Below are 27,190 nucleotides of genomic sequence, written 5' to 3'. Positions count from 1 at the left end.
CAAGGTCTTGTTGTATGACATATTTTTTATGGGAAATTATTACATCGTGTAGGTACACACATAGCATAGTTTCGTAATTATATTTAAAAACATCTTCCTTCGTCATCTTGCCAATGTTTCGATTAATTTAATTAAATACTTGTAGAGATATGCTAAGTATAGTAACTCCACAGATATAAGAACATTTCAATGTCTTATGTGGGTAACTCTTCGATTCCACTTGATTCATATGCAAAACTTGTCGAAAAACTTTCGAAACATCATTTTCTGCCGCCTCCGTCGTCGCAGGTTTACCAATACACCAACAATAAAATGAGTTGCCATATTGAAAATAAATATATTTTTCTAAAATTCCTCAGTTTTACTAAATAATGTCATTGTCAATGTACCGTAGTGAAAATAGATAAACGAACTGACAGCAGCAAGTTCAAATTTTAAAAAAATTCTTGTAGGAACGGCTCGTTTACCGTTCGACTTTCTATTTTCTTTCGTTCATTTCAAAACAACAAAACAAGTTCTTGCTTACCAAACAAAGGTAAATCCCATCAAGCACTCTCGCAATAATATCATTCTATACAGAATTTCTTGTTTGCAAAAGTAAAATAAAAAGTGTTTTATTTATGCCTATCTGTTTCCTCGCAGATGCCCTCCCTGTATACATTCTCGCGAAGTGATAGCGAGATTCTCCAGGAATTGCTTCGGGTATTCAGCTCTGGTCGAGGTACTGCTCGTGAGCAATGGACCTTGCAAGCCGAGGTTATGGTGGAACCAGTTGGTTGGGACGCGTTGTGGAAACTATCCAAAGATTTTTGTAAAAAATTTGGTAAGACTTATTGATAGTTACATATAAGTCCATAATATTCTGACTAATAATTATTGAACTTGGTGAAGTAAATAATTTATATAGAGACTGATATATTATCACATTTTGCCTCATTGATTCTCCCTAATTTATTCCTTATCATGTGCCCGTTATTATAAAGGCTATCTTGCTGTTTTCTAAAATTATACAGAAATATTCTTCTCATTTGATTATACCACCTCATTGTCTGTAGTTATCTATGTCTTTCTTATTAATTCCCTTATTTCTAGTTTTAGAGGATAGCTAGTCGATTGGTGATATATTCATAAAAAATTGAAGAACAAAGTATCCAATAAATGTTTCAGAAGTGAGATTCCCCTGCATTGCCTGTGTGACAGTAACCTCTGTAGACTTTGAAGCCCTATCAGCGTGTGTTGAGGTGCTCAGTGTCCAGCATGAGACAGTGTCATTACCGGAGACCGTTGAAGACATCCCACTTATAGAACTGTGGCCGACCATGAAGCAGAAGGAGCAGTGCATCAATGCTGCTACTACTGCAGAATTCATAGATTTATTGAGGTTGATATTTTATTATCATAAGTTTAAAGAATGAGTTGCTTATCAAAATACTAGCACAAAACTTAAGACATGTAGTGTAGTGCGCTGTCTCACTTCTCTTGTATTTCTAGCATGCATTACTCTTTCTTATTTGAGCAAAATTGAACATATGACGTTTGTGAGATTTGTCTGTCTATTCTAGTTAATGAAAGATGCATTTATTTGTAAACCATATTTAATGGAAGAAAATTATTATATATTTTGAATTGAAAAAAACATCTCAATTTGTTTTCAGATTTTATTACAACGAAATATGGATGCCCTGGGATGACCAAGATGACAAGATTCTCCTTCCGAACACAATAGAAGACCGTATGAAGCTGTGGTCAGAGCTCCACAACGGTAGCATACCTCATTGTGTGGCGAGGTCCATCACTCTGTTGCGCAGTAGTGCAATACACGCTCATGATAAACTTAAAGAATTGGACTCTTCGCTCTGTGAGATGGATATTACGGATGAAGATGGTATGTAGTTACTTGCTCCTGTAGAAGTAGTAGTTTGTAGCTTTGGTAAATATCATTTAATTTTGAATTTGACGTAAAAAAGTGCCTGTGAAGGTCTAATTTCTGAATAAATGATTGGATTTATGAACTCCATCCTCAGAGCTCAATTCCTGTAATACCAGGATGTTTAAAACAATGAAAAAATGTTTATCAGATTATTATTTTTTGGCCTGCTTGAAAGATATCTTTGGTTCTAAGCCACATATTGTGATGAAACCTTTGCCTGATTTTATGTTAGACCATCGCTGTACTACTGTGAAAACCGCATCAAATTCCATCCAGTAGTTTTTGCGTGATGCACGAACAAACAGATAGACAAAAATTATAAAAAAATATTTTGGCTTCTATTAGTACAGTGTTACTATTGGTTCCCATAAAGACCTCCCATAATTATTTTTCTTTAATATCTCCTATGTGTGACTGTTGCCAATAAATTTTCAGATTCCCTGTTACCTCCAAACTACATATCGCTATGTGCTGAGATGAACGCTCGGCTTGATGGACTCATGTCAAAATGGACCTTATATGAAAACCCTCTTATCAGAGAGCAGTATTTAGCAAAGGCCAGGAATAAATACCAGAAGAATAAAAGTAAAAAACATGTAAGTATGAAACTTCTTCTATACTTAGATTGAGAAAAGTATTGACATCGACATGTCTTCCAGTTTGTTCATACAAGAGAAACTGGTATCAGAAATACATGTATGTATGAATTGAGGAGCCACTGTTGGTTTTAAAAGGAAATTTACCCCCCTTTAGCACATGATGAAGTTTTGTACCACATATCCTGGAATTTGTACATCAGCAAATCCAATGTGGCTCCTCAATCTAAACATCTGGTCTGAGGAGCCACCAAGATCTCAAAATGCCAACAGAATATGGAATCGTAAACTTTATTATTTTTATCTTTCCAGGTTGTAGCCCTATGGCAGGGCGGGTCACCACTAGAATTCTCCGAGATCTCAAAATTCCTCGTGTCCCGCCTCGCTGACGACTGCACGCTGACAGTCATGACGTCAGCTGACGACGCGCTGTCACTGGAGCCCGAAGAGGTTGTGGTGTGCAGCGACAACTATGAGATACCAGAGATGCCGCTCTCGCAAGTTTCTATATGTAGCTTCAATGGTGAGACTATTTCTGTAATTAATAAATCCATACAAATATCATAGTTGACTGATTTACAGTCAAATTTCGAATTCTGGTTGATTCCAGAGATTTCTCATTATTATATTCAAGATTAGTACCTATAAACTAACGGCACGTCCCGGTTTCGTACTAGTAAAAACATAATAAATTATACATCCAATCTTTCCTCATCACATTATTTGTTGGTGAAAATCTTATAAAAATCTGTTTGGTAGTTTTTGAGTTTTCGCGTATTTTCGCTACGCGTATACACGACAGGGATGTTTTATCCCAATCCTAACTAATATTATATAAATGCGAAAGTTTTTTACCTCTTAACGCTTTATCTACTCTACCGCTATTTTTGAAATTTTGCATATATGTAGATTGAAATATGGGCAAGGACATGGGGTACCTGTCATCTCGGAAAAATAACTGTTATATAATAAAGCCGTGGGAAAAAGCTACTAGGTAATATACAGAGATATTGGTATCTAACGCATAGACTTGTAAGGGCGCATAAGGTACTTTTGTGTAAACATAATAAATCTATTTTTTTTTTCTTTTTTTTAGTTTTAATGTCGTTTCTAAAAATAATCTGTATGTTCGATTCCGCTACATAACGCTACTGTACTGTCTCGTGTTGCCTGGCTAATACATAGGATTAAGATGCGTAGAATCGCAAATTAGATTGTATAAAAAATCTATTATATTGAGATAAAAAATACTACGAATCACGAAAAGTCGTAGAATAAAAGTTGGTTGTTTTGATGTGTAGGTACCTAAGTCGTAGTTTAGGAGGTTTTGCGTGTGATAGCAGTAACCCTGTATAACCGGTCAGGAAGCACACTGCGCGCGTCCGGCGTGCGGTCGTGCTTGCTGTCGCTGAGCGCAGCGTGCAGCGTGCGCGCGCTCGCGCTGAGCGCCGCGCGCGTGGGCACCGTGCTGGCCGCGCGCGCCGGCTCGCTGCGGCTCCGCGCCTGCGCGCTCTCCGACCCCTCGGAGACCGACCAGGTTACCTCTTCACGCACGCTCTATCTACTCAACCGACCTTCTTAAAATTTACATACATATAGTATGAAATCCCAAAAAAATTACTGTTCACGTAGAAGATTTACACGGGCGTAACCACAGGCAAGCTAGTTACATATACAAAGTACATGCAGTGTATTAGTGTTCTATATATAAGAAAGTATATCACATAATAAGTGTGTGTTTTCAGTATCAAATATATCTGTGTCTTTGATATTCATCAGTGGGCATACTACAACTTTGCTTTTCACATCTCATTATCGAATCGATTCGCAGCTAACCTATCACAGTGCGCTATTGTGACGGAACGACAATGCAATTTTCAAAATGCGAAATATTTTCTTCGAGACAAAAAATTACCTAAATCTAAATCGTATTTGTCTCACCACAAAAAAAATCAACAAACAAACAACAAAGTTTCAACAAAAATATGTAATGTTATAATAATGATCACACGCAAACGAAAATTACAATATTATACGAGTATTTTAGCAGAGTTCATAATTTTTATATTTTTTAATGTGTACTGTTTCAAAACACAAACAATATGTATCAAGGTTGATTAACTGTATAATTTATACTGTACAAAGGACTAGAATAGCAGAATCCTTCTCCCTGAATGTCGTATAAGGCGACTATGGGAGCTAAGCTGACAGATAGAGGCACTTTACTTTTGTCATGTTAATAAAAATATCCTATGATTTTACAGAGTAATTTCGCACAAGGCATAGTGGCTATGGCGGGAGCGAACATATACGTGGAAGACTGCACGTTTGATAATTTCTACTCTGGGATTGTGGTGCATAAAGGAGCGCAGGTTGGTGGTTACTTCATCTCTCACCCAGGTTGCATTCGGGACTGTGATGTCGCGAATCCTTGGGTCAGCGCAAAAAAGAACCTTAATAGTTTGAAGATTTGGCTGTAATTTAACAACCGACTGCTTGCTTTACAAGCTTTTATTTAGTTTCACTTGTCCCGATGTTTGCTTGTCTGTCTGTAATCAATTGCAAGTTAGATTTCTCCTACTTCCAGTTGTGCTACAGAGTTGAAATTTCTCACGTCGCTTCAGTTTTCACGTCAATGTGTTATTGTGATAAGCACGACCTGATGGTGCAATCAGGAACGGCTCCCGACGAGGGAACTCCTCAACGGTTTACTGCGCGGACACTATTTTTGTCACGCATTGAATGCAATAAGATATTTCTGACGATAATAAAAGCTTATATCACAAAAGTCATTTTTGTACAAAACTTAATATCAGAAAGTGACGGAACAGGCCCTAATTATAAGATGCCACAGGTGGAGCTACACAACTGCAAGATAACGCGGTGCGGCGTCGGTGTGCAGATGTTTTCAGGAGCGAAAGTCACTCTGAACGGGACTGTCATAACGCAGTGTGTAGAGCAATGCATACGCTGTGAGGTCGACAGGGACAGCGGCGCACGCACAGAGTCAGTATACGGTTTGAGTCGCTCAACCCTTGCGCGATATCGATGTCGACCGATCACGTGATTTAGCGCTGCTAATGTCAATTCCATACATTTTATTATTTATTAACTCGATATTCACTGTTTTCAAATAGTGACTTTATTAGTGCCTAAGTCCAGGACACTTACACGTCTGCGTGACGTAACAATCAAAGTTGGTTTTGTCTCATTTATATCCGACTTTCTTTTCGAGTGTGTTATTTCTAACACTTGTGTCTTATTTTATTCAAGTCTAAAGGCATCTGACGTGTCTCAGGTTGTCTATACATTTTGTTTATGAATTTAAAAATGTAGATTGTTTTATTTTTAAATCCCAAATTTCTATATTACATATTCCTATGTGAGCGGACAGAATATTAAAAAAAAAGTTTGATTACTGAAAGTTTTATATAATCTGTGCTTTGATTTTAGGGTGGATGGACTGCAAATTATCGGAAACTGCACGATTGGTTCAGGTGACCTTCAGAAGGAAATTCTCATCGTTCATCAAGACGACATACAGTGACCACAATTACAAGTATTTAATATTTTTAATTCCAGTAGTTTGTATTGTTTTTGAGGATGTAGTTTTCAGTTGTGTATGTTCGTTGTGTAAAAAAAGTTGTCTGTCGTATATTTAAAAAATATATATTAAAAAAAATATTTTGTATGTTGACCAAACTATACAAACAACAAAGTTTTACATCACAACACCCCATCAACATATATACTTATTGTTATTCTTGTTGTCACATAGAATAGTTGAAGTCGTATTTTATAAATGCGAATGTCTAGATATCTGTTTCGGTTTCACGGCTAACCGCTGGACCGATTTTGATGATATTTCTCATGAGATCGATTTTCATACAAACTTTCACCCCATTATAGTCATTCAGGTGTTGAAAAAAAATTTGTCTATGTTTGAACGGTGGTGTTTGACAACATTCATACCAAATTTCGTCAAAATCAGTCCAGCAGTTTAGCCGTAAAAGCGGAACAGACGTTCGCATTTATAATATTAGTATCGATTAGTACAGAGTGTAAATTTGTGTCAGGATGTTTGTTAGCCATGTAAAATGTTCTATAGGAATTTGTATGAAATTTTGAACATGATTAAAATATAATCTGGAATATATAGGTTACCTTTTATCCCAAAATACCCACTGGGATGCCCTGGATGGGCAGCTAATAGGAACTAAATTAACTTGTTACAATATTCTTAACAATTATTAACAATGTACTATTATTTTTATTTGTAACTATCTTCCAACACTTAACATGACAATGGTATTCTAAAGAAACATATTTATTGGTCATCGAATGATAATGAATTTTCCGTAATAGATCAATTCTTGTTTTCAACCGACTTTTAAAACGAAAGAGCTTCTATGTTCCATTTTATGACCATTAATTATGTACCTTACATAAAACAACTGTATTTTTAAATTCAATTGAGCAACTCAGCCCACCTGATGGTAAGTGGTCACCGCAGCCTACAACTTATTCTGTCAACTTTAGGGGTATCACACGCCTGAATAAATCAGGTTATTATGTTCTTTATTTCACTGTTAAAAAATGAGAAACGGATTGATACTTTAGTATTAAAAGTAAATATTTGTGTAATGATGTCCATTGCTTTTTATTGTGTACTTTGATATATTATTTTGTCCAAATGCGTTACGAATCTTAATAGCATATTTAGTCATATATAGGAAACTGGTGGTAGGGCAAGGTCAGGCGCAATTACATATCATGTAAGGTTTATCTGTACGAGTACCATAGACTAACCTTGGCTTTACAATAACTTGTCAGTGATAAATGAAATAACATAGTGACCATCCCGCAACGCATTCTTTTGAATAGATGCATTTTTGAAAATAAAATGTACATTTTGCAGTCTAAAAAATATTTCACTTTGGAAATACCCTAACTAATATTTGCAAATGCGAAAGTAAGTTTGTTTGTTTGTTACCTCTTCATGCTCTATCTACTCAACCAATCTTCTTGGAATTTTGCATACATGTAGTTTGAAGCGTGTAGAAGGACATAGTGTACCTTTCATCAAAAAATAACTGATAGGAAAATTACGCGAGTGAAGCCGTAGGCAAAACCTAGTTTGATGATATATAAAAATTCGACAATAACATCTTAACCACGTCCTAACATATAAACAATATCAGTCTATGTTTACGTGTTAGGACTCTGTAGGAATGAATGGAGTGCACATTAAAACAGCACATTAACACCCAAAACCATTGCAAATTCGCCTCTATTACGTGGCATAGAATTCCGATGGTTAACGCGATATGATGTCGACTGTACGATTAATCGTGCCTTGATTTATTATTATTGTACAACATCCAAAATGTGCATGCAATTTTTAGTTTTATTTCTTATATTAATACGGTGTGTGCCATATGCATTATATCGCAAAATGTCATAATAATATATAGCTCTAAATATTTAATGTATTTACAGGTAATAGTGCCTTTTAATTTGTTTAAAGTGTTAAAAATCTACACCAAATGTGGCAATAAATGATATTTTTTAAATAAGTTTTTAAATAAGTTTTTCATTCACACTTTTTTAAGATGAATGAAATTCAAGACGCAGCACGTTCGACAGTGGAATATTGTTTATAAAGATTATACGGTTGTTTTTTGTATATTATTCTAATTAGACTTCCCCACAAAATAATGGTAAAATATTTTTTATTATTTTCATACTTTGTTGTTTTCACGGTTACTTCTGTAGCCATTGAGCATCGGAGCCCAAAGTCCGCATTTCCTACTTTTCCGTCTCCATTTCTCACGGACGTCAGCACCCCTAGTTGTCAGATCATTGGCACGCATCATCCAATGTGATATCACATCTTTAATGATGTTTATTTTCATCACACTTTTAATGTCTCGCCTTTATCTATCTACTATTATTATATGTGAAGATTTATCATCATTACATGATTAGCCCTATTGTACACAAAAACCCACTCGGGTAAAACCTTGATCGTTTAACCTCCATTTTTTAATTCGTGTAAGGAAGAAATAGATCTATCACAAATAATAGCAGTACCTATACATTACATTGTGGTGATCCGGGTAATTTAATATGCCTTTAAATAAACTCGAGAACAGAGCTAATTTTTCGGCATTATAAAAAACATTTCGATTTATTTATTTATTTATTTATAGGGTTACCAACATAAGTACAGCAATATCATACAAAAAAAAATCAGTACAAATAAAATTACCTTAAGCTAACTGCACTTACAATTACAGGTTAACCACAGCATGCGTTAAAATTTTGCAATAGGTTTTCAAAGAGAAATATTATAATTAAACAAAAATGGAAAAAAAAATAACAACAATAAAGTAGGTAGTAAGTAGCATATAAAGAAAAATAACAGCGACAACCTAAATGCTCGATTCAAATGAATGGAGCATTCATTGGAATTCTTACTATGTCGTGTAATAAAGACTGTACAAGTACGTAGATCAATTTGAAGGTAGTCATATTTTTTATTAAAAAGTTGAAACCCATTAGTTTATCAGAAAGTTTGTAAAACATGTTCATTTTAGAGATACTACTGTTATTGACGTCAAAAATTTACATAAAATTGCGACTTCCAAAGCGCAGGAGAAGAAACGGTGCAAAGCGCAACAAACTTAGCTCAACCTTCTTTAAGCTTACTGACAAGGATTATTGGCACATATTCATCAGCACAATTGAAGATGAAAGGAAAAAATAAGGATTACTTGGATGAACCGTGAAAAAACCGAGAGGAATCGCTAGCTTCGCGTTCATCTCACATTGCTGTTATATGCCTGATCGTAAACACGTCTGGTTTGGCGCCAATTTGTTGTGTAGTTTCGTTAAAAAATTGTGATATTATGGAAATCTATGATCATCTCGGACGCTTAATGTTCGATAGTCTGAAGCAATGGCCCGATGGTATATGTCAGGTTAGTTATATTGTAATGTTTTTCTATTTATACACGCAAATGTTATTAATATTTTTAGAACTTGCATAGATTTTATTAATTACCACTATCATATCACTACTAACTTTATAAATGCGAAAGTTTGTGACAATGTATGTGTGTATGTTTGTTAATCTTTCACTCAAAATGTACTGGATTATTAAATAACAGTACCAATCCACAGGTAAAATATAATCTGGAATAACATATACCTACTTTTACCTCGATACAGGATGTATTTTGACAGGAGATGTCGAGATAAAAAGTACTTGGGTATAACTTTATAGTTTTTATCTCGAATTTCCCACCGGAACTAAGCCGCGGGGCGCAGTTAGTTCTATATATTTTTAATAAGTAGCTAATTTTTTATGCCTGTAATTTATGTAATCATCGACCGCAATCGTTATATTTACACGAATATTTCATGAATTACATTCGTCACTTCGAAGTAGCACTTATCTATGCTTTCGGGGGTTGTTCGTAGAAAAGTAATTTGATGGCTATTGTTTCTTGAACTTTTTTAACTACTTTAAATAAATAATTTAAAGTTTATTTCATTCAAAAATACATTTAATGCAGATTTGTAACTATTGTAGGTACAGTTGTCTCATCATATTAATTTTCACATTTACTTTACATTGGCAAGATAAAGACACATAAAACACCCTAAACAGAGAGTTTTAAACACAGGGCTAAATTAAGAAAAACTACATTTTATTTTAAAAAAATAATCACGAAGACACTATTCGTCCTAGTCTTTTTATTAAGTTTTCGAATAAATATTCATTGCGTGTCAATGTGCAACTGTTTCGCAACCACTTTGATGGACTTTAGACCCGCCACTACACTTTCGTCGATGTCCAAAGTCCACTCACATAAGTCACAGAGGATTAATTCAAGCACTGTTATTACACCGGCAGGTTGAGTCTTAGAGTATCGCTAAACACCAATATATAATCGACAGCGTGTCAATCTACCCTGATCTTTGCCGCTGCGGTAATAGTGACGAATTTGCACTGAATTTGGATAGGTTGGTGTGTTGTTGACTGTACCTACACTATTGACCGTCCGAGAGTTATGTAGGTTTTTTCCTATTGAAACCCGGATTCATTTCTACTTAGAACTTAGTTTCGCATGTAGTTTCATTAGTTCTTATCCTTACATATTATAAAACAAATTCCTCTGCCCGTCTGTCTGTTCGCGATAAACTACTCGAAAACTACTGCCCGGATTTTCATGCGGTTTTCACCAATAGTTAGTCTTGTTCCTGAGAAAGGTTTAGAAGTATTATTTTTTAATATTTTACCCGAGCGAAACCGGGACGGGCCGCTAGTTTGACATAAAGTACACTATTGATTTGAATGTCTCCGGATGGCAATAATAATAGGTATCTAAATAATTTATTTACTCATGCATTCAATCCGTTCATTAATTACTAGCGGCCTGTCCCGGCTTTGCTCGGTTAAATCGTTATAAAATATACCTACATCCGAACCTTCTTCAGGAATCATATTGTGTAGATTTGGTGAAAACCGCAAAAATCTGTCCGGTAGTTTGTCTGTCTGCACAGACAAACTTCAAGACTTCTTTTTGTTATATGTAAGAAAAGGATAAGGTTGACATTTATTGTCAGAAGAAGTATAAAATATCATTCCAAATTTTCTCGTTTATAATTTAACTCGTAGGTATCAATATTCTCTCACTTTAAAAAATATTTAAAGCGCTATATTTTCCATAAATGGGTCACATTCTTTATTGTCATCGACTATAATTAAGGACAGTAATTAATCAAATCATCGTTACAGATAGACGCGTCAACAGGCGAGAAAGAGACGAACTCCTCAGTGCTATCTCGCTCTGTCCAGTTGGCGAATTGCTTCAGGAGATTCGGTCTTCAACCCGGAGACGTTTTGTCCTTAAGTGGGAAAAATCATCTGGATATCCACATACCATATTACGCTGCTCTGTTTAATGGACTGCCTATAGCGGGTGTTGATCCGACTTTTAAATATGGTGGGTTATCGACAAATTGTGACTGGGTTAAAGGTCCAAGTTCCTATAAGATGCGGAAATCAGTGGACCTACTACGCTATTTACGGGTCTGATACTTTGTGTACACTACATATCTGTAGTTTTCTTCATAGTAATGTGTATTTACATTATTAGTATAGATTGACGTGTGGTCCCGCCCTAGAATGGGATCACTCCAAATCCCGTGGATGTCGTACAAGGCGACTAAGGGCCTCAACAGTTTATAGCCGGTTGTAAAAGTCTAGCCAAATCTAAATTTATTGGTTGAATTTTGACACGAACCCTGGGTTTCAGGGCGTCGCAGCTCCGAATGTAGCCGGGAGGGAACACGCGATGATGAGAAAGAGATTAGTAAAAAGTATGTTCAATTTCATACTGCAGACACAGACCATGAAACCACAAAACCCATATATAATACAAGCTAAGGCCTTCATGTGTTACCACTTATTGACACTTCGTTTGTAGATGAAATAAAAACCTTGCTCAAACTGACTGAGGCCAAAATAGCGTTCTGCCAGCCAGAGTTGTATGAAGACTACGCCGCAGCGGCTTCAGACCTTGGTTTGGAGCTGAGGATAGTCACTTTTGGTGAAGGAGACCATTCTTTGAAGAACTTTATCCAGGAATTCGACTGCCAAAATGGTCGAGAGTTTGAGTAAGTGTCGCTTTTTATCTACTACTAGCGGCCCGTCCCGGCTTTTCACATGTAAAACAGTAAAGGCTATGTTGCTCCGGAACGTTTCGTCTGTTTCTGTGCCAAATTTCATCAAAATCGGTCCAGTAGTTTTCGAGTTGGTCCATTACAAAGAAAACTATGTTAATCTTATCTCTTTATAATATTAGTACGGAAGTATGGATACTAGCGCGGCCCCTCCCCCATTTTATAATATATTTTTTGTTACAATTCATTAAAATTGCTTTTAAGAGTGATTACGCATGACCACATTGTTATTAGGTATATACGTTGGACAAAGTCCATTTCTATTCGGCAATGAAGTAAGGTTTTTTTATAGGTATCCCTCGATACTGAGTTTTTGTCACTCAAACCTCATCTGTCAATTATTTTCGAATATTCCTTCCTAGTAACTGTTTAGAATAACAATATATATATGTGGTCGTCCAAATCAAAAGGGACCTTAAGGCGCTCGGAACTTACGCCATTATTGCAGTTGTTTTATATTGGAACAACGGCATTATAGACCTAAGTGCCAGCCGCCATAAGGTCCCTTTTGATTTAAACCGCCATATATTGTAGTCGAAATCCTTTGGGCTTTGAAATACCTTTGGGCTTTGATAACAATTATTATGTCTATCTATATCTGTATGAAAACTCAAAAACTGCTGGACGAATTTTTTAACGGTTTTCACCAATACATGGTGTGATTTCTGCGTAAGATTTTGTGTAATTATATTTTTCCAAAGTTTTTACATCAAAAAGACTCTTCTTCGACTGCGCTTTGGAAAGCGGTGGACTTAGTTTTAATTACATTATTGACGTCAATAAGTGATATGATATGATATGGAATTTAGTTTTTTTTTACTGTTATTAAAACGTTTGATTTCAGGCCAGCAAATATAGACATTGAAAAAACGTTCGCATGGCTAGTCTGCACGAGCGGAACCACGGGCAGACCAAAGCTGGCTGCTTTCAGACATGACACTATTGTACAGAAAATAGCTACTGTGCTTGAGTTGACCAGGCATGTCACAAGTTTGTGAGTATGTTTGTTACTTCTTCACGCTTAAAAGGCTGGGTAATTTTTTATGAAATTTAGCATTGAGACAGCCTATACCGTGGATTAATACATATGGTACTTTTTATCTCGAAACTATAGTACTAAACACCTGAATGAATCAGATGATAGTTATCTGATCAGAACTTAATGAACCTTAAATTATTATAATTGACAAAATGGTTTATTTCAAGCTCCGAATTCCTACCATTTTCTAATGGCCTCTGGCGAAATAAAAAAGGCCGACATAAACTCACTTTTTAACTTGCGTAAAAAGTATAATATTGTTTTATAATAATTTTATAATAAGGCTATTCTTATTTTTGAACAACCAACCAAGAGTTTAAAGTCCTTCAAATAAAACATTTATTTCTAATTGTGCAAAATTTTATTTATTATCTATTTAAAATCATTTCAAATAACCCGAGGTCAAACATAGGCTACCGTATAGTTTTTATATAAGTATTAAACCTACTAGTGTGCAAACACAATGATATAGTTACGGCAGCTGTGATGGAGTAATCTAATCTAATTTGAGAACCGTTATTTTTTCAGAGAATACAAAGTATCACTAAATCTTGCGCCTGTGCAGTGGATATCATCATACATCAACACAATATTATCCCCCATCACTAAACACACCAGGGTGCAGACTTCAGCCGCGTCTACTCCTGAACATGTCATTGACATAATCAACAAATATAAGGTACTGGCTTTTGCTCGTAGCTCCATAAGTATGTCACAATGGAATATACATTCTTATTTTTCTAGACCCAGAAAATTATAGACAAATGAGATAGAAAGAGATAGAGCTCAATCTAGTAGCAGAAATTGAAATAAATTTCAAATTAAAGTTCAGTTCTTTTAGGTAAATAAAGATGGCATTGCTGAATAATTATGTCAATCCTCTGAACTTTTCTTTTCAGCCTCGCACAGTCCTAACCAGCCCGGCCCTGCTGATGAATATATTGAGTCTTGAGCGAGAGAAACCGTGTGACTTCACGTGCTTCGACTCCATTTGCATCACCGGGTCCAAGGTGCCAGCAGACCTTATAGTGGAACTCAGGGTAAAAACGTAAATTTATACTTTTCACAGACCCCTACTTTTTACAAGAAAAAATATATCTTTGATAGAATCGCTTATTACGAGAATAGAAAGCTCTGAGAAACTTGCGAGAAACACTACTTTTATCCATTTTAGTTCTAGTTGCTGAAATGCTGAGTATACAATTAACCTTTACTAAGCTATGATTCGTCTCGGCTTCGTTCGGATAAAACCATAAGAAATGATAAATCCAGTAGTTTTTGGCCGGACTTGGCTCCCGTGGGAATTTCGGGATAAAACGTACCCTATGTGTATTCTACCCGTGTACCAAATATCATAATACTCCGTCCAATAGATTGACAAACTTAGAAATAGTAACGAACACATTTATCCTCACAATTTTTATATTTATATTTTTTTTCGTCTCAGAAGAGATCGCACGCTGACTCAGTGGTGATGGAGCTGCACGGACAGACGGAGACGATGGGCGTGGTGCTGTGGCCGAGCCCTGCGGCGCCGCTCGGCAGCTGCGGGAGACTCGTGCCCTCGTGTCAAGTACAGGTTGGTACTAACTGGTGCTAATCATACACTATTTAGAAGAGAAAGCACGATGGCTCAGTGGAACGGGTGATTGAGCTGCACGGAGACTAACCAGTCCCGTCAAGCACAGGTTGGTACTAACTGGTGCTAACTTACTAGAAGAGAACATACGACGGCTCAGTGGTGATGGAGCTGCACGGACAGAGCTCGGCAGCTGCGAGAAACTCGTACTCTTACCACCAGTTAGTACCAACCTGTTCTTGACAGGATTTTATGGTTTAGTCTCACTGTAAATGTCAAGGCATGTAACCACATAATGTACATGTAAATCTGTTTCCATAGTTTTTGTTTATTTATTTAAACTTTACTGATCCAAGTAAAAACATACTTATTAAAAAATGGCAGTTAAAAGCATTATCCATTGTTTTGTAAAGAAAGGAATATACCATATGTATAAATCAAACTACAGTGTCTGTCTACTACAATCTGTTAAAAATAGTTAATAGTTTTATGGGAAGGTTGCCAGAAAAGATTTAAAATGCCTTGAGTACAACATAAAAAATAACTTGTGACACATATGTAGTCGTCACACCAATATTTATTTATTGTTAACACCAATCGTACCTCAGTAGGTAGTCGATAACTATATTAGCACAGTTATGTAGTTATTTGTATGTCATATACAATACATTTGCTAATAAGGATGAATAGAAGAAAAATATATGCTTGCTCGTTGAATGTTAAAAAAAGGATATCAGCTTCGATTTGATAATGTAATCTAACCATTCTGTCCTTGGTCTAGATTCTCAAGCAAGGAAGTTCATTTCACATATTTTTTGAAATGTTTTTGGATTCACAAAATATCTCAATCGAAAGAGTTCAATTCGACGCATTTTTTCGATTTTGATTTTGCTATAAAACCTTAGAAAAAAATTGGAAAACAATTGATTAAATGAAGACTTGGACTGCGTTAGAATCTGGCCTTTTATCGTAACTTTTTAATTATAATCTGATATCTATGACGTTTCGCTTATAAAGTGTAAGCGAAAAAGAAAAATACCTCCCGCCCGCTTGTGATTTTCTACTATTGCCAACTTGTATACCAGTCTGACTGATGTTCTCATAGTTTTAAAAACATCGTAAGTGTTTAGTGTATTCTATTTATTTATATATCTATTTGTTTCAGTTGGTAAACGCAGATACTGGAGAGGTGATACACAAGCCTTATGAGCACGCAGAACTGTGGTGTAAAGGACTTAGATTTACTGTAAGTTAGTAGTATCCGTTAGTATCCGCTTATGCCGGCTATATAATATCGGCAAACAGTTTGCCGAACTTTGAAGATTTCGACATACACTGCTGTAGTTTTTTCATGTTTTAAAAGGTGCTCGCATACAAATTACGCGATTTACGTTCTTTCGCCTCTGAGTTCGGCGATAGCGTGTTATACTTAGATGCGTTTGAATCATGTACTTCATTTATGTTTTCAATCGTTACCAACTGATTGGATTGAGGTGATTTTTGATTGGTGACAGAGGGATATGAGTGGGATGCGATCATCATCGGAGATAATCCGAAATGCCAATAATTTGTAGCTTGTAAGAAATATAAAAATAAAAATTGACGAGAAAATGTGCCTGTGAAGGTCTAATTTCTGAATAAATGATTTGAATTTGAATTTGGATACCTGGAGAGTGACATGGCCTCTTTTCCTTTTCCAGTCCTAATAAGGCGCGGGAAATAGCTAGTCCTTATAATAAGGTGGTATTTTTCAGGAATATTACAAAAATCCAGAAGAAACTGCGAAGGCGATCTCTGAAGACGGTTGGTACAGAACCGGCGATATATTTTACAAGGACGAAAATGAAAATTTCTACTTCGTGGAAAGACTGAAGTTGCTCATCAAGTACAGAAACTATCACGTAAGATATCTTTACATATTATAAAACAAAGTACTCTGCGGCGTCTGTCCGTCTGGTCGCGATAAACTCAAAAAGTACTGGCCGGACCGGTATCATGCGGTGTAAAAATTTTATTTTTCACCCGAGCCAACAACGGCAGTTAGTTACAATATGATCGAGAATTTTTTATTATTATTAAGTATTCAAGTATTAAGTAGTCAGCTATTTTAACGTTTTCGCCGCTTCACATTGCCACAGATTATACAATACTTCCGTGCCCTCCCAATCAATTCAATCAAAAGACCATTCATTCAAATAAATAAACCCAACTGAAATTGAATCGATTGCTTAACCTATCGTCTGGTATAATGCATCATATTTTCAAAGGAAAATAATTAAAAAAAACCAATACTCATGTATAGTCTAAAGTTCAATATAAATATAAACACATTTATTATTGTCACTTTACACAGACATGTGATATCTTGATCTATCAAAGTACAAAGTCATTTTTCATGATACGATGTTACCAACTACTATAGCATTCCATTCAAGTCTGGAAAAGACGACATTTTGTAATCAGACATCAGTTTTAGTAGTTACAAAGTTTATACGGAGATTCAATGGTCATTAAAACTTTTATTATTATGTCTAAAGTTTAATCTTTATTTTAATTGCATAGTATATAGTAATTGTTATCATGACTGTGACGTGACGTGATAAGATTAGTATTATTTTACTTATCTTATGTTTTATAGCTTTTCAGACGTTAGTATCCGTTTGGTCAAGATTAGATTAGCTGTTACCCCCCGAAAAATATTCTATCGGGATATTTCATCTCTCCTGTCTTATTTATTTAGTGAGGTATACACAACAGGTTACAATATAACTTAACACATACCAATTACACGACAGGCTATACAAATGTGTGTTTACAAACGATTGATCTATGAAAAGACTAAAAAACTCTTTCACGGCTCGCTGCGGCGATTTTGATGAAATTTGGAATAGATATAGAATGATCTTTTATAGGAGCCGCGGGCAAAAGATAGTTAATTTGTGAAAACATGTTAAAGAATGATCAAAAAAAACATCAAACAATACTTTTGGTTTTGAAGACATTTCATAAACTAAGTTTTCCAACAGGTTATCCCCGTAGAGTTAGAAGAAGTGATACGCACACACGCAAACGTGGCGGATGTGTGCGTGACAAGCGTATACGACGCGTGTGACGGTGAGCACCCGGCAGCGTGTGTGGTGCGCAAGCCGGGGTGTGACGTCACCGCGGCGGAAATCAAGGAACTCATTGCTAGTGAGTATAACGTGAGAAACATAGCGAGAAACAATAAAATATTTCTATAGAGTTGGAATTATAGATACACGCACAACAAACGTGAATGAGTTAGAATCCTGTAGCTTTTGTGACAATTCTGCGATGGATATCATAAGGCTAGTATAACGCGTTAAGATATGTTTATAGAGCTGGAATGATAGGTACGTACTTAACAAAGAGTGAGCAGTGGCATCCAATCGCGATGTGACGTCAAATCAAGGAGCTTATTGCTGTTAAATAACGTGAGAAACACGACGAGAAACTATGATGTTTCTCAATACACGAGTTGAGAAACGTGACATAAAGCCTTTTTATGTGAAGACATTTGGTGTTACATTCTTATAAAAAAGAACTTTTATTATCACACTCCGTCAAGCCGTTTTCGGTAAAGAGCGTTCCTAGACTAGAAATATGTTTGAAGAACACTAGGCACTTAGCTACATTACTTAGAACTACAGGTTTACTTAGCTACATTGCACTTTTGGATGTAACTCTTTTTAGGATACCATAGCTCAAATGTTTTAGATTTAATTGAACCTAAGTTGAAATTTCTTTAAGCTGTTTTGCAAGATCGGAAATTGGTATAATTTGCTTGAAGTTTTCTTTTTTTTTCAGGTAAATTATCAGACAGTAAGCAGTTGCGAGGTGGTGTGGTGTTTCTGGACGAGTTGCCGTACACAACGACTGGGAAAGTGGCCCGAGCGCGCTTGAAGAGTTTGATCCAAGAGGCTCATAGAGAATAGGCTAATTAACCTGTTTTAAATAAAAATAAATATGTTGTAAATGTAGTTGATGTTGAAATAGAAGTAAATGTATACGATGATGAAATAAAAGTAAATATATTGTGTATAATATACATCTGAATAAAAATATTGATGAGAATTTGTTTCGTATAAAACCCTGTTCTCTCATTTTCGCATGGATCCGTGGCTATGACACGTGGCGAAGCCCGTGGTCAGCGTAAAAACCTTAGATTTGGAAGGAAAGGCTGTGTTTTATATACGGCCGCCTGTCTAAAACCCTATTAACCAATCATATTTGGGTGAATTTCACGAGCGTTTTGAACGCTGCCGCGGGCTGTCATTAGTGTTTATTAAATTGTACCACACACAGTAATCAATTTCATTGTCCTATTTTATGAATAAGTAAAGTACTGGTACAATGTTAATTTTATAAATGATTATTCAAAAAATGTGCGACTTAATGAAATGCTTCACGCCGCGTTCAAACAGTCGTGAAATTCACCAATCTATGTTTCTAAGCATATTTTGTGTCCAACTGCTGGGTGAAGGCCTCTCGTTTCTGCCTTTCGGTTAAATGCTGTTTCCCGCCATTCTATCAAGAAGCGCTCTGCTCCTCCGCCGCCGAACCTCTGGTTCCACAGTGTGGCTTTGCCCGGGAGTCAACCTTTCTACCTTTGCCCAGCATTAGGCTTTAAATATCTTTATATAATCTAGTACGCAACAGCAGACAGATAGAGAAGCCCGCCATCAGCCAAACGAAGCCTTGTGCATCGCAACACTTGATGAAAATAAAGCAATTTTCCTTTAAATGATTGCTAATTGTATTACAGATATCACATCTCCGATTCAGTATCTATTTTGTTTTTTATCTTTTATCTACAGAATATAATAGTTACGTGTTGATATATATAAGTGTTCAAAGTAGATTATCGCATAAACAATCGTATGTATATGCTAACGCGCTAACGTTACGTCGCTGATAATTTTATTTTTTAAATAACTGACGTGTAATATACTTAATAAATAACTAATATTCGTCGAAATGGATATTTTTAGAGAATCTAAAGCAAAGGGATATCACCTTGGACATTTATTTATGTCTGTTATGAAGATGAATCCTGAAGAACTTAATCAGGTTAGTCGTGGTGTTTGTTTTGTTTAGTATTTTATTTTCTTACACAAGTATCTGTCTACACTTACCTATCTCGCTAGCTAATGACAAGAAGATTGTATATCGCACAAAAGATTCGCCTCCATATCCAACAACGTAATTGCAGCTAGCTTTTTTGGCACCATTTTTTAAAATACAATTTGTGTCAATATGTGTTTTATCAAAAATGTCTAATAATTTGAAGAGTTTATTTTTATGATCTACGAGTAATCACTGAAATTACCAGTTAAATTTGAAAATTAATTAGGTAGCTGACTTTTACAACAAAGAGCAAATTATTTAATTTACAGATAGACGCAGCCACAGGAGAGAAAGAGACGAACGCATCTGTATTAGCACGGTCTGTTCGGTTAGCCAAATGTCTGAGGAGGTTTGGTCTGCAGCCAGGTGACGTCATGGCGCTGGCGGGACGTAACCACATAGACTTGCATATACCTTACTACGCGGCGATGCTCAACGGTCTGCCTCTCGTGGGAGTTGACCACACTTTCAAATACGGTAGGTCTTCTTCTTTTCATTGCTAATGCCGGCTCCACACTGTCGTCGAACGGTTTGCCAAACTTTGGCGAATTCGCAAACTACTTATAAACCATTGCTGGTTTTTCATTGCGATAAATAAAAGTTCTCATACTTACTATTCGCGTCGGCATGTGTCGACAGTGTGGAGCTGGCATAACACTGGTATCATGACTTTTACGCGACTATCTACCGCCACCTAGTGGCGAGTAGTCGCATCACACTAGTGAACTAAACTGTCCACCAATGTGCAACCAATAAGAACGGACGAGAATTGTACCTATTTAACTTAATAAACTTTAATATATTTTTTGTTTAATTATCTTACAGACGAAATCCATTCACTTTTCAAACAAACAAACCCGAAGATTGCATTTTGCCAAAATGGAAGTGCAAAGGATTTTGAGCGAGCTGCGATATCTCTCAACTTTGACACTAAAATCATTACTTTTGATGAAGGCGATTGTACGATGACGAAATTCTTGGATTCTTATGACGAAGACGGCTCTTTAGATGGGTTTGAGTAAGTTTATTTTTAATTTGTTATCACCATGTATATAGTCAGTCAGTTATATAATTTTCTATCAGCCCGTCCTCGTCGGCTTCGCTCGGGAAAAAAGATAATAAATTAAGTATACATTTAAACCCTCTACAGGAATCATACTATCAAATGGTGAAACCTGTACAAAATTGTATTATATTTGATGTCAGGCAAGTCCGGTTGTAAATTTACGGCCAATTGTCTAAATTTTGAGGCTGTGTAAATAGTGTGCTGATGTAAATCTCACAATCGCGTGTACTTTGATGCATTCGTAGATGTGACGCCGCGATGAGCTGGGTTAAAAATAAACCGGACAACAACCGGACTGTGATTTACAGCCTTAAAATTTAGGTGAATTTACAACCGGTTTATTTTTAACCCAGCTCATCGTGGCGTCACATCTACGAATGCATCAAATTACACGCGAAGTTCAGAGAAAGAAAGTTATTGGCATTTAAACTCAGTAAAAAATAAAACCCAACAATGGCATTTCCAAGGAGGGTTAACGTCAAGCAAGATTCTTTAATGATGACTACATTGTAACGGATGTATATTCAACTAGCTGCATAGCCCGTGGGAATTTGGGGATAAATAGTACCCTATTTGTTATTCCAGGTTATAATCTACCCGTGTACCAAATTTCATAACAATCGGTCCAGTAGATTATGCGTGAAAGATAACAAACATACATACACACATCCTCAAAAACGTTCGCATTTATAATATTAATAGGATTATATAATAGTGTTTCATCTCATTGGTTAATTTCATTTCAGGCCGGCGAGCTTCGACCTAGACAAAGTGTACGTCTGGCTGATTGGCACCGGCGGCACCACGGGCAAGTCCAAAATAGCGGCCTTCAAACACAAAGCTTGGCTAACCAAGACCCTACAGTACTTACAAATGTCCATCTCTATAAATAAGTTAAGTCGCCTAAAGGCATCTGACATGACTTTTCATGACTATCAATATAAGTCAGGCGAACAGTCGCATACTGCAAGGACATTATGTTTTTGACACGCGAGATCAACAAGATCTAGGTATCTTGATGACAATGAAGCTTATGACATTCTTTTCATGTAAAACATTTGCCGACCTTATGTGAATAACTGACGGACGCTGTAACAATTCTATTTTTTTTTTATTATCCTCGTCGTAAAAATCAAAATCAAATCATTTATTCAGAAATTAGGCCTTCACAGGCACTTTTTCACGTCATATTCTAAATTAAATGATGTTTACCAAAGCTACAAACTACTAGCATTTCGGAACGACCACTGCTGAGAAGAAATGCCGAAAGAAACTCATTCAAACAGTGTTGGTCCCTATTATGCCAGAAGGGCTTACCATTTTTTAAATATAAATTTATGTATATTTTTTTATTAGTAATATAACAATGTAAGTACACAATAAAGTACATGGTCAAAAGGTATACTGAAACATATTATGATTGTGATCAAGTGCTGATGAAAGGAAAATATATATACCTATATATATGTATAATTAACCAAACAAAAAAACTGTTAATTAAAGATCGAGCTGACCAGTTTCCCCCGGCAGCACCCGTTCACGAGTTGACGCGTGAATTAGCCATCGCAAAACACTATCAAGATATGAAAGATAGTATATTACATCGTATATTAGTTAAATTCAAAATTTGTGTGTTTACGGTCAAACATAATCTCATCAGATCAGAATCTATTACTTTCTTTTCTCGGTATACAATCTACTACTTTTAAACCCTGACGCAAAAAGAGTGGTATTGTAAGTTTGACCGCTAAGTGTATGTACGGGTGAACCGATTTGGATGCGGTTTTTTTATTTGATAGCTAATTTTTTATGCGATGATTCTTACATATGTTTGATCATAATCGGTTCAGCCGTTCAAAAGTTGTAGCGAAATGAATATTGAAAGTCGGGGTTTTTTTTTATTTGTCTAAAAAATAAACTTGTCATTTCAGAGGGAAACCAAAGATCAAATGGTCTGAAAACTTGGCTTTAAACTTGTCCCCGTTACATTGGGTGTCTGGTTTCTTTAATCCTATCGGCATGGTTATGCGTAACCAGTGCAAGATACAGACCTCGGAACAGACTATTGACAATGTTGTCGATGTCATTAATCAATACAAGGTAGGTACTGTTGGTGCAGGGCCAAGTCCAAGACTAGCTGAGTCTCGTCTTATTCTTGCATATTTGTAACACTAATTTTATAGTGTAGTTACTGAAAAGAATAATACAAACAGAATTGATTGAAAAATAAGCCGTTCTTTTCAAATAAGTTTTCTTTTATAAATTTCTTCTAAAATCAATAAGTATATTTTTTTTGTTTCAAATAGCGTACAATTTGATAAAATGTCAACAAAAAATATAAGTAAGTAAGTAGGTACATGTTGTAACATTTTATGGCAGAGGAAGATACCATCTTCCCTCATCTCCTCTCGTATTGACTATAGACTAGACTTATTTCTTCCAGCCCAAATTTGTATTATGCGGACCTCCAATCATTGCATCCATACTAAACAACGAGAAATACTGTGATTTGTCCTGCTTTGATACCATAATTTTAACTGGAGGAGCTGTATACACGGATATTTTAGTTAGATTAAAGGTAAGAATGTTTTCGTTAATGTAAAAAGTCAACCTGCATGTTTTTATTTCAAATTAACCGCCTGTCCCGACTTTGCTCGAGTAAAACATAATAAATTATACATCTAAACCTTCATCAGGAATCACACTATCTATTGATGAAAATGCATGAAAATCCATGCATCAGTTTATCGCGTACAGACAGACACGACAGTGGACTTTGTTTTGTAATATGTGGTTGTCCAAATCAAAAGGGATCTTATGGCGCCCGGCACTTAGGCCATTATTGCCGTTGTTTTGTATTGGAACAACGGTAATAAAGACCTAAGTTCCAGCCGCCAAATGGTCGCTTTTGATTTGAACGACAACATATATAAGGAAGATGTTTATATTTCAGGATCGCGTGCGTCAAAATACACACGTTTTAGTTGCGTATGGTCAAATCAAAAGGGATCTTATGGCGCCCGGAACTTATGCCGTTGTTTTGTATTGGAACATCGGCAATAAAGACCAAATCAAATGGGGGCCTTATGTTATCCGCCATAAGGCCCCTATTTGATTTGGACGACCACATAAGGATATGGATGTTTTTATATTTCAGGATCGCGTGAGTCAAAATACACGCGTTTTAGTTATGTATGGTCAAACAGAGTCCATGGGTCCAGTGATGCTGCCAGGTCCGTCTGGACCAATAGGCAACTGCGGGAAGCCCACACCTCATACAAAGTTGAAGGTGCGTCGTGCCGGCTCCACACTGTCGCCGAACTCAGACACACGCCGACGCGAATGCGTGAACATTGCGTTGTTAGTATCAGTGCCAGCTTTTATTCATAGCAATGAAAAACCAGCAATGTATACCGAATCCGCTAAAGTTTGGCAAACTGTTCGACGACAGTGTGGAGCCGGCATCAAATTGCAATTTTTATTACCCACAAAAAAATAATGTTTCTATAGTACATACCTGTTTTATTTTTACATTTGTTTTAACTTGCCTGTTCGTATGTTTGTGTGGGTCAAATCTTGAATGTTAACATGTTAATTACCACATAACTCCCTAATCCCTTATATATATTATATATATAAGCTTATATATATAAGCTTATTATTTGCAGCTGGTAGACCCAGAGACAGGCGCAGTGGTTACCGCACCAAATACGAAAGGCGAATTATGGACTTACGGACCAAGTTTCACAGTAAGTTACAAGTGATAGGATAGGATATCCTCTCATATCCTATCTAGGTCGTATAGGATATCCTGTAAAAATAGAAAATTAATATATGAATAAATGAATAAAATGTACAGTACTACATTTAACATCTATCGACTATTTGGGAAATCACAACTTCCCTTGTTTTACCATTCATAATAACATGGTGGAGCCATAAGTAATATAAGTTACCTGCCTACTTACTTAGTCGTTGTAAATACTTAATACCTATAGGAAAAGGCCAGTGAAATCTTTTCTAAAAATATTCAGGGTTCAGATTCTCACATCGTAGATCGCAAAAATAGAGATAGTCCGCTTTTATGCCTGTGTCTACTTATCTTTTTTGTTACCTACGCTTTTATTTTTTGTTTAAAAAGTAAAAAGTTATTATATATTGTATGCAACACAGCTATATCTCTACATATACATGTGTACTTGAAGATATTCATAAAATGTATGTAATGCGGGGCGGGATCATATTTATACCTGACTTGTCAATGAAAAAATAATCATATATCTTTTGATCGCGTAGACTTAAAAGTTTGATTTTTTTCACAGAAAAAATAAAACATATATATCCGCGTCACATGTCATAAATTTTGGCAAATTAGACGGTCTACGAGGTGATCCTATAAAGGGTTCGTTTTTAACTGTGACATACGGAATCATATAGAAATCATGTTATTTTCAGGAGTACTATAACTCCCCAGAGGAGACAGCCCTGGCGTTCTCCGAAGACGGCTGGTTCAAGACTGGCGATATCTTCTACAGGGATGAGAACGACTACTACTACTTTGTTGAAAGGCTCAAGATGCTGATCAAGTACAGGACACAACACGTGAGTTTTTTGTATAAAAATTGTTTTATACAGAAAATAATTCTGTCATGTTTGATTGTGAAGAAAAATAATCTTATACAGTTATGTGTCACACTAGTGTGACAGATCTACCTCAGTGCCGTGCAGCTCCGCCCACGATAGCCTATATTTGACCTTAGGTCATTACATAACTAAACTATATTCATTCCAATTTCATATAAATCGGCCTCGTGGCCGACCTGCTATTCGACACATATACCCCCCGAAGCAACCATGCCCGGAAAGTATCTGCGTCAGGCGGTACGAGGACGAACCATGCTGCCTCGCCAGTTACCCTGCATGAACCTCTATGGCGCGGTAATATCGGCGAATATGCAATGAATATGGGTAGGTTCATGTGCTGTTGACTGTATAGATACTATAGCCAAAACATTTCTTTTCATTTTCTCCCCAGGTAATACCAGTGGAACTAGAAGAATTAATCCGCTCGCACCCCGGCGTTCTCGACGCCGGTGTGACCAGTATACCTCACCCGGAAGACGGGGAACATCCGGTGGCGTGTGTGGTGAGGAGGCCCGGAAGTGACGTCACTGCTGAACAGATCAAGGAGCTAGTTGCAGGTAAAATAGGTCCCATTTAGGGTTGCCAGATCCAAGCTTGTCATTTCCTAGACATGTCTTGGACCACAATTGAGATTGGAGAGAACACACGATATGGGAAAAGAGATAGCAGAGGACTTTAGTAACGCCTTCTAATCTCTGTTGGTTTGATGTAGCCACATTCTAAATTGTATAATACTATAATATTTATATCTAAAATACAGTGTAATCCATGTTTAATTATCCTGTGTCATATTTTTTGTAAGTTGTAAATAAATAATTACAGAAAAACTATCGTCCAGCAAGCAGCTGCGCGGAGGTGTCGTGTTCCTAGACAAACTGCCGCTGACGTCCACAGACAAGCTGGCTCGGGCCGCGCTAAGGAAACTCGTTTTGACGGCCAAGCGAGAGTGAAGTCTCGAAGAATTAGCAATAAATAACTGATTACTGCGTCCCGCTTACTCCGACTAATGTTGGGCAATGTGTTGTTTTTCTTACGTTATTACCCGTAACCATAAGGGATAATTACTTGTAAAATATCACAAGACATCTTAAACAATATTTGTTTAATGAGTTTTAAATACACTGATAAAAACGATTCTTAGTTATTATTGTCCTATCCTTACATTCGTCCCACCTCACAAAAGTTCAGTGATCAAACGGAATTTTATCCGTATGAAAGCAATTTTCAAGAAATTATAAAAACTCGTCGATCAAATGCAGCTATCTACTTAGTCCTGTATATGCCGGTGTTTTAAAAATCCTAGGTTTTATTTAAATATCATCTAACGCTTCGCAAATATAAAACTAAAATACAGGCTTGTTTTCTTTACTTTTTAAAGCAGGATATACTACCGTATCTATTACTGATAATTCTTCATATTGTCACAAAACATCTT

The 27,190-nt window shown here is 36.3% G+C and overlaps 3 protein-coding genes across 4 annotated transcripts; all 3 read left to right on the top strand.

Annotated features, from left to right (window-relative positions):
* Window positions 1-390: 390 nt before the first annotated feature.
* On the top strand, window positions 391-8,212 carry nesd (nessun dorma). Its single transcript, XM_053761458.2, has 10 exons — window positions 391-535; window positions 643-823; window positions 1,168-1,381; window positions 1,656-1,885; window positions 2,366-2,526; window positions 2,839-3,049; window positions 3,891-4,063; window positions 4,791-4,898; window positions 5,381-5,532; window positions 5,980-8,212. The coding sequence occupies exons 2-10, from the start codon at window positions 643-645 to the stop codon at window positions 6,071-6,073; spliced, it is 1,524 nt and encodes a 507-aa protein (XP_053617433.1). The 5' UTR covers window positions 391-535; the 3' UTR covers window positions 6,074-8,212.
* A 909-nt stretch (window positions 8,213-9,121) lies between these two features.
* LOC128679322 (uncharacterized) lies at window positions 9,122-18,997 on the top strand. 2 transcript variants are annotated; one of them, XM_053761462.2, is made up of 11 exons: window positions 9,122-9,509; window positions 11,333-11,540; window positions 12,024-12,213; window positions 13,124-13,273; window positions 13,847-13,997; window positions 14,218-14,358; window positions 14,769-14,897; window positions 16,063-16,143; window positions 16,652-16,798; window positions 17,924-18,089; window positions 18,726-18,997. In XM_053761462.2, the coding sequence occupies exons 1-11, from the start codon at window positions 9,438-9,440 to the stop codon at window positions 18,851-18,853; spliced, it is 1,563 nt and encodes a 520-aa protein (XP_053617437.1). In that variant the 5' UTR covers window positions 9,122-9,437; the 3' UTR covers window positions 18,854-18,997. The 2 variants fall into 2 exon arrangements, with proteins under 2 accessions (XP_053617437.1, XP_053617436.1); XM_053761461.2 differs by having other exon boundaries at window positions 9,123-9,509; window positions 14,766-14,897.
* Window positions 18,998-19,798: 801 nt separating this feature from the next.
* On the top strand, window positions 19,799-26,889 carry LOC128679321 (luciferin 4-monooxygenase-like). The gene is made up of 11 exons (XM_053761460.1): window positions 19,799-19,988; window positions 20,315-20,522; window positions 20,871-21,063; window positions 21,858-22,004; window positions 23,043-23,211; window positions 23,555-23,689; window positions 24,269-24,400; window positions 24,780-24,860; window positions 25,567-25,713; window positions 26,147-26,312; window positions 26,578-26,889. The coding sequence occupies exons 1-11, from the start codon at window positions 19,896-19,898 to the stop codon at window positions 26,703-26,705; spliced, it is 1,599 nt and encodes a 532-aa protein (XP_053617435.1). The 5' UTR covers window positions 19,799-19,895; the 3' UTR covers window positions 26,706-26,889.
* Window positions 26,890-27,190: the final 301 nt, after the last annotated feature.

The sequence above is a fragment of the Plodia interpunctella genome, chromosome 21 (assembly GCF_027563975.2).
Source record: "Plodia interpunctella isolate USDA-ARS_2022_Savannah chromosome 21, ilPloInte3.2, whole genome shotgun sequence".
Taxonomy (NCBI): Eukaryota; Metazoa; Arthropoda; class Insecta; order Lepidoptera; family Pyralidae; genus Plodia; species Plodia interpunctella.
This window is presented reverse-complemented; position numbering and strand designations above follow the sequence as displayed.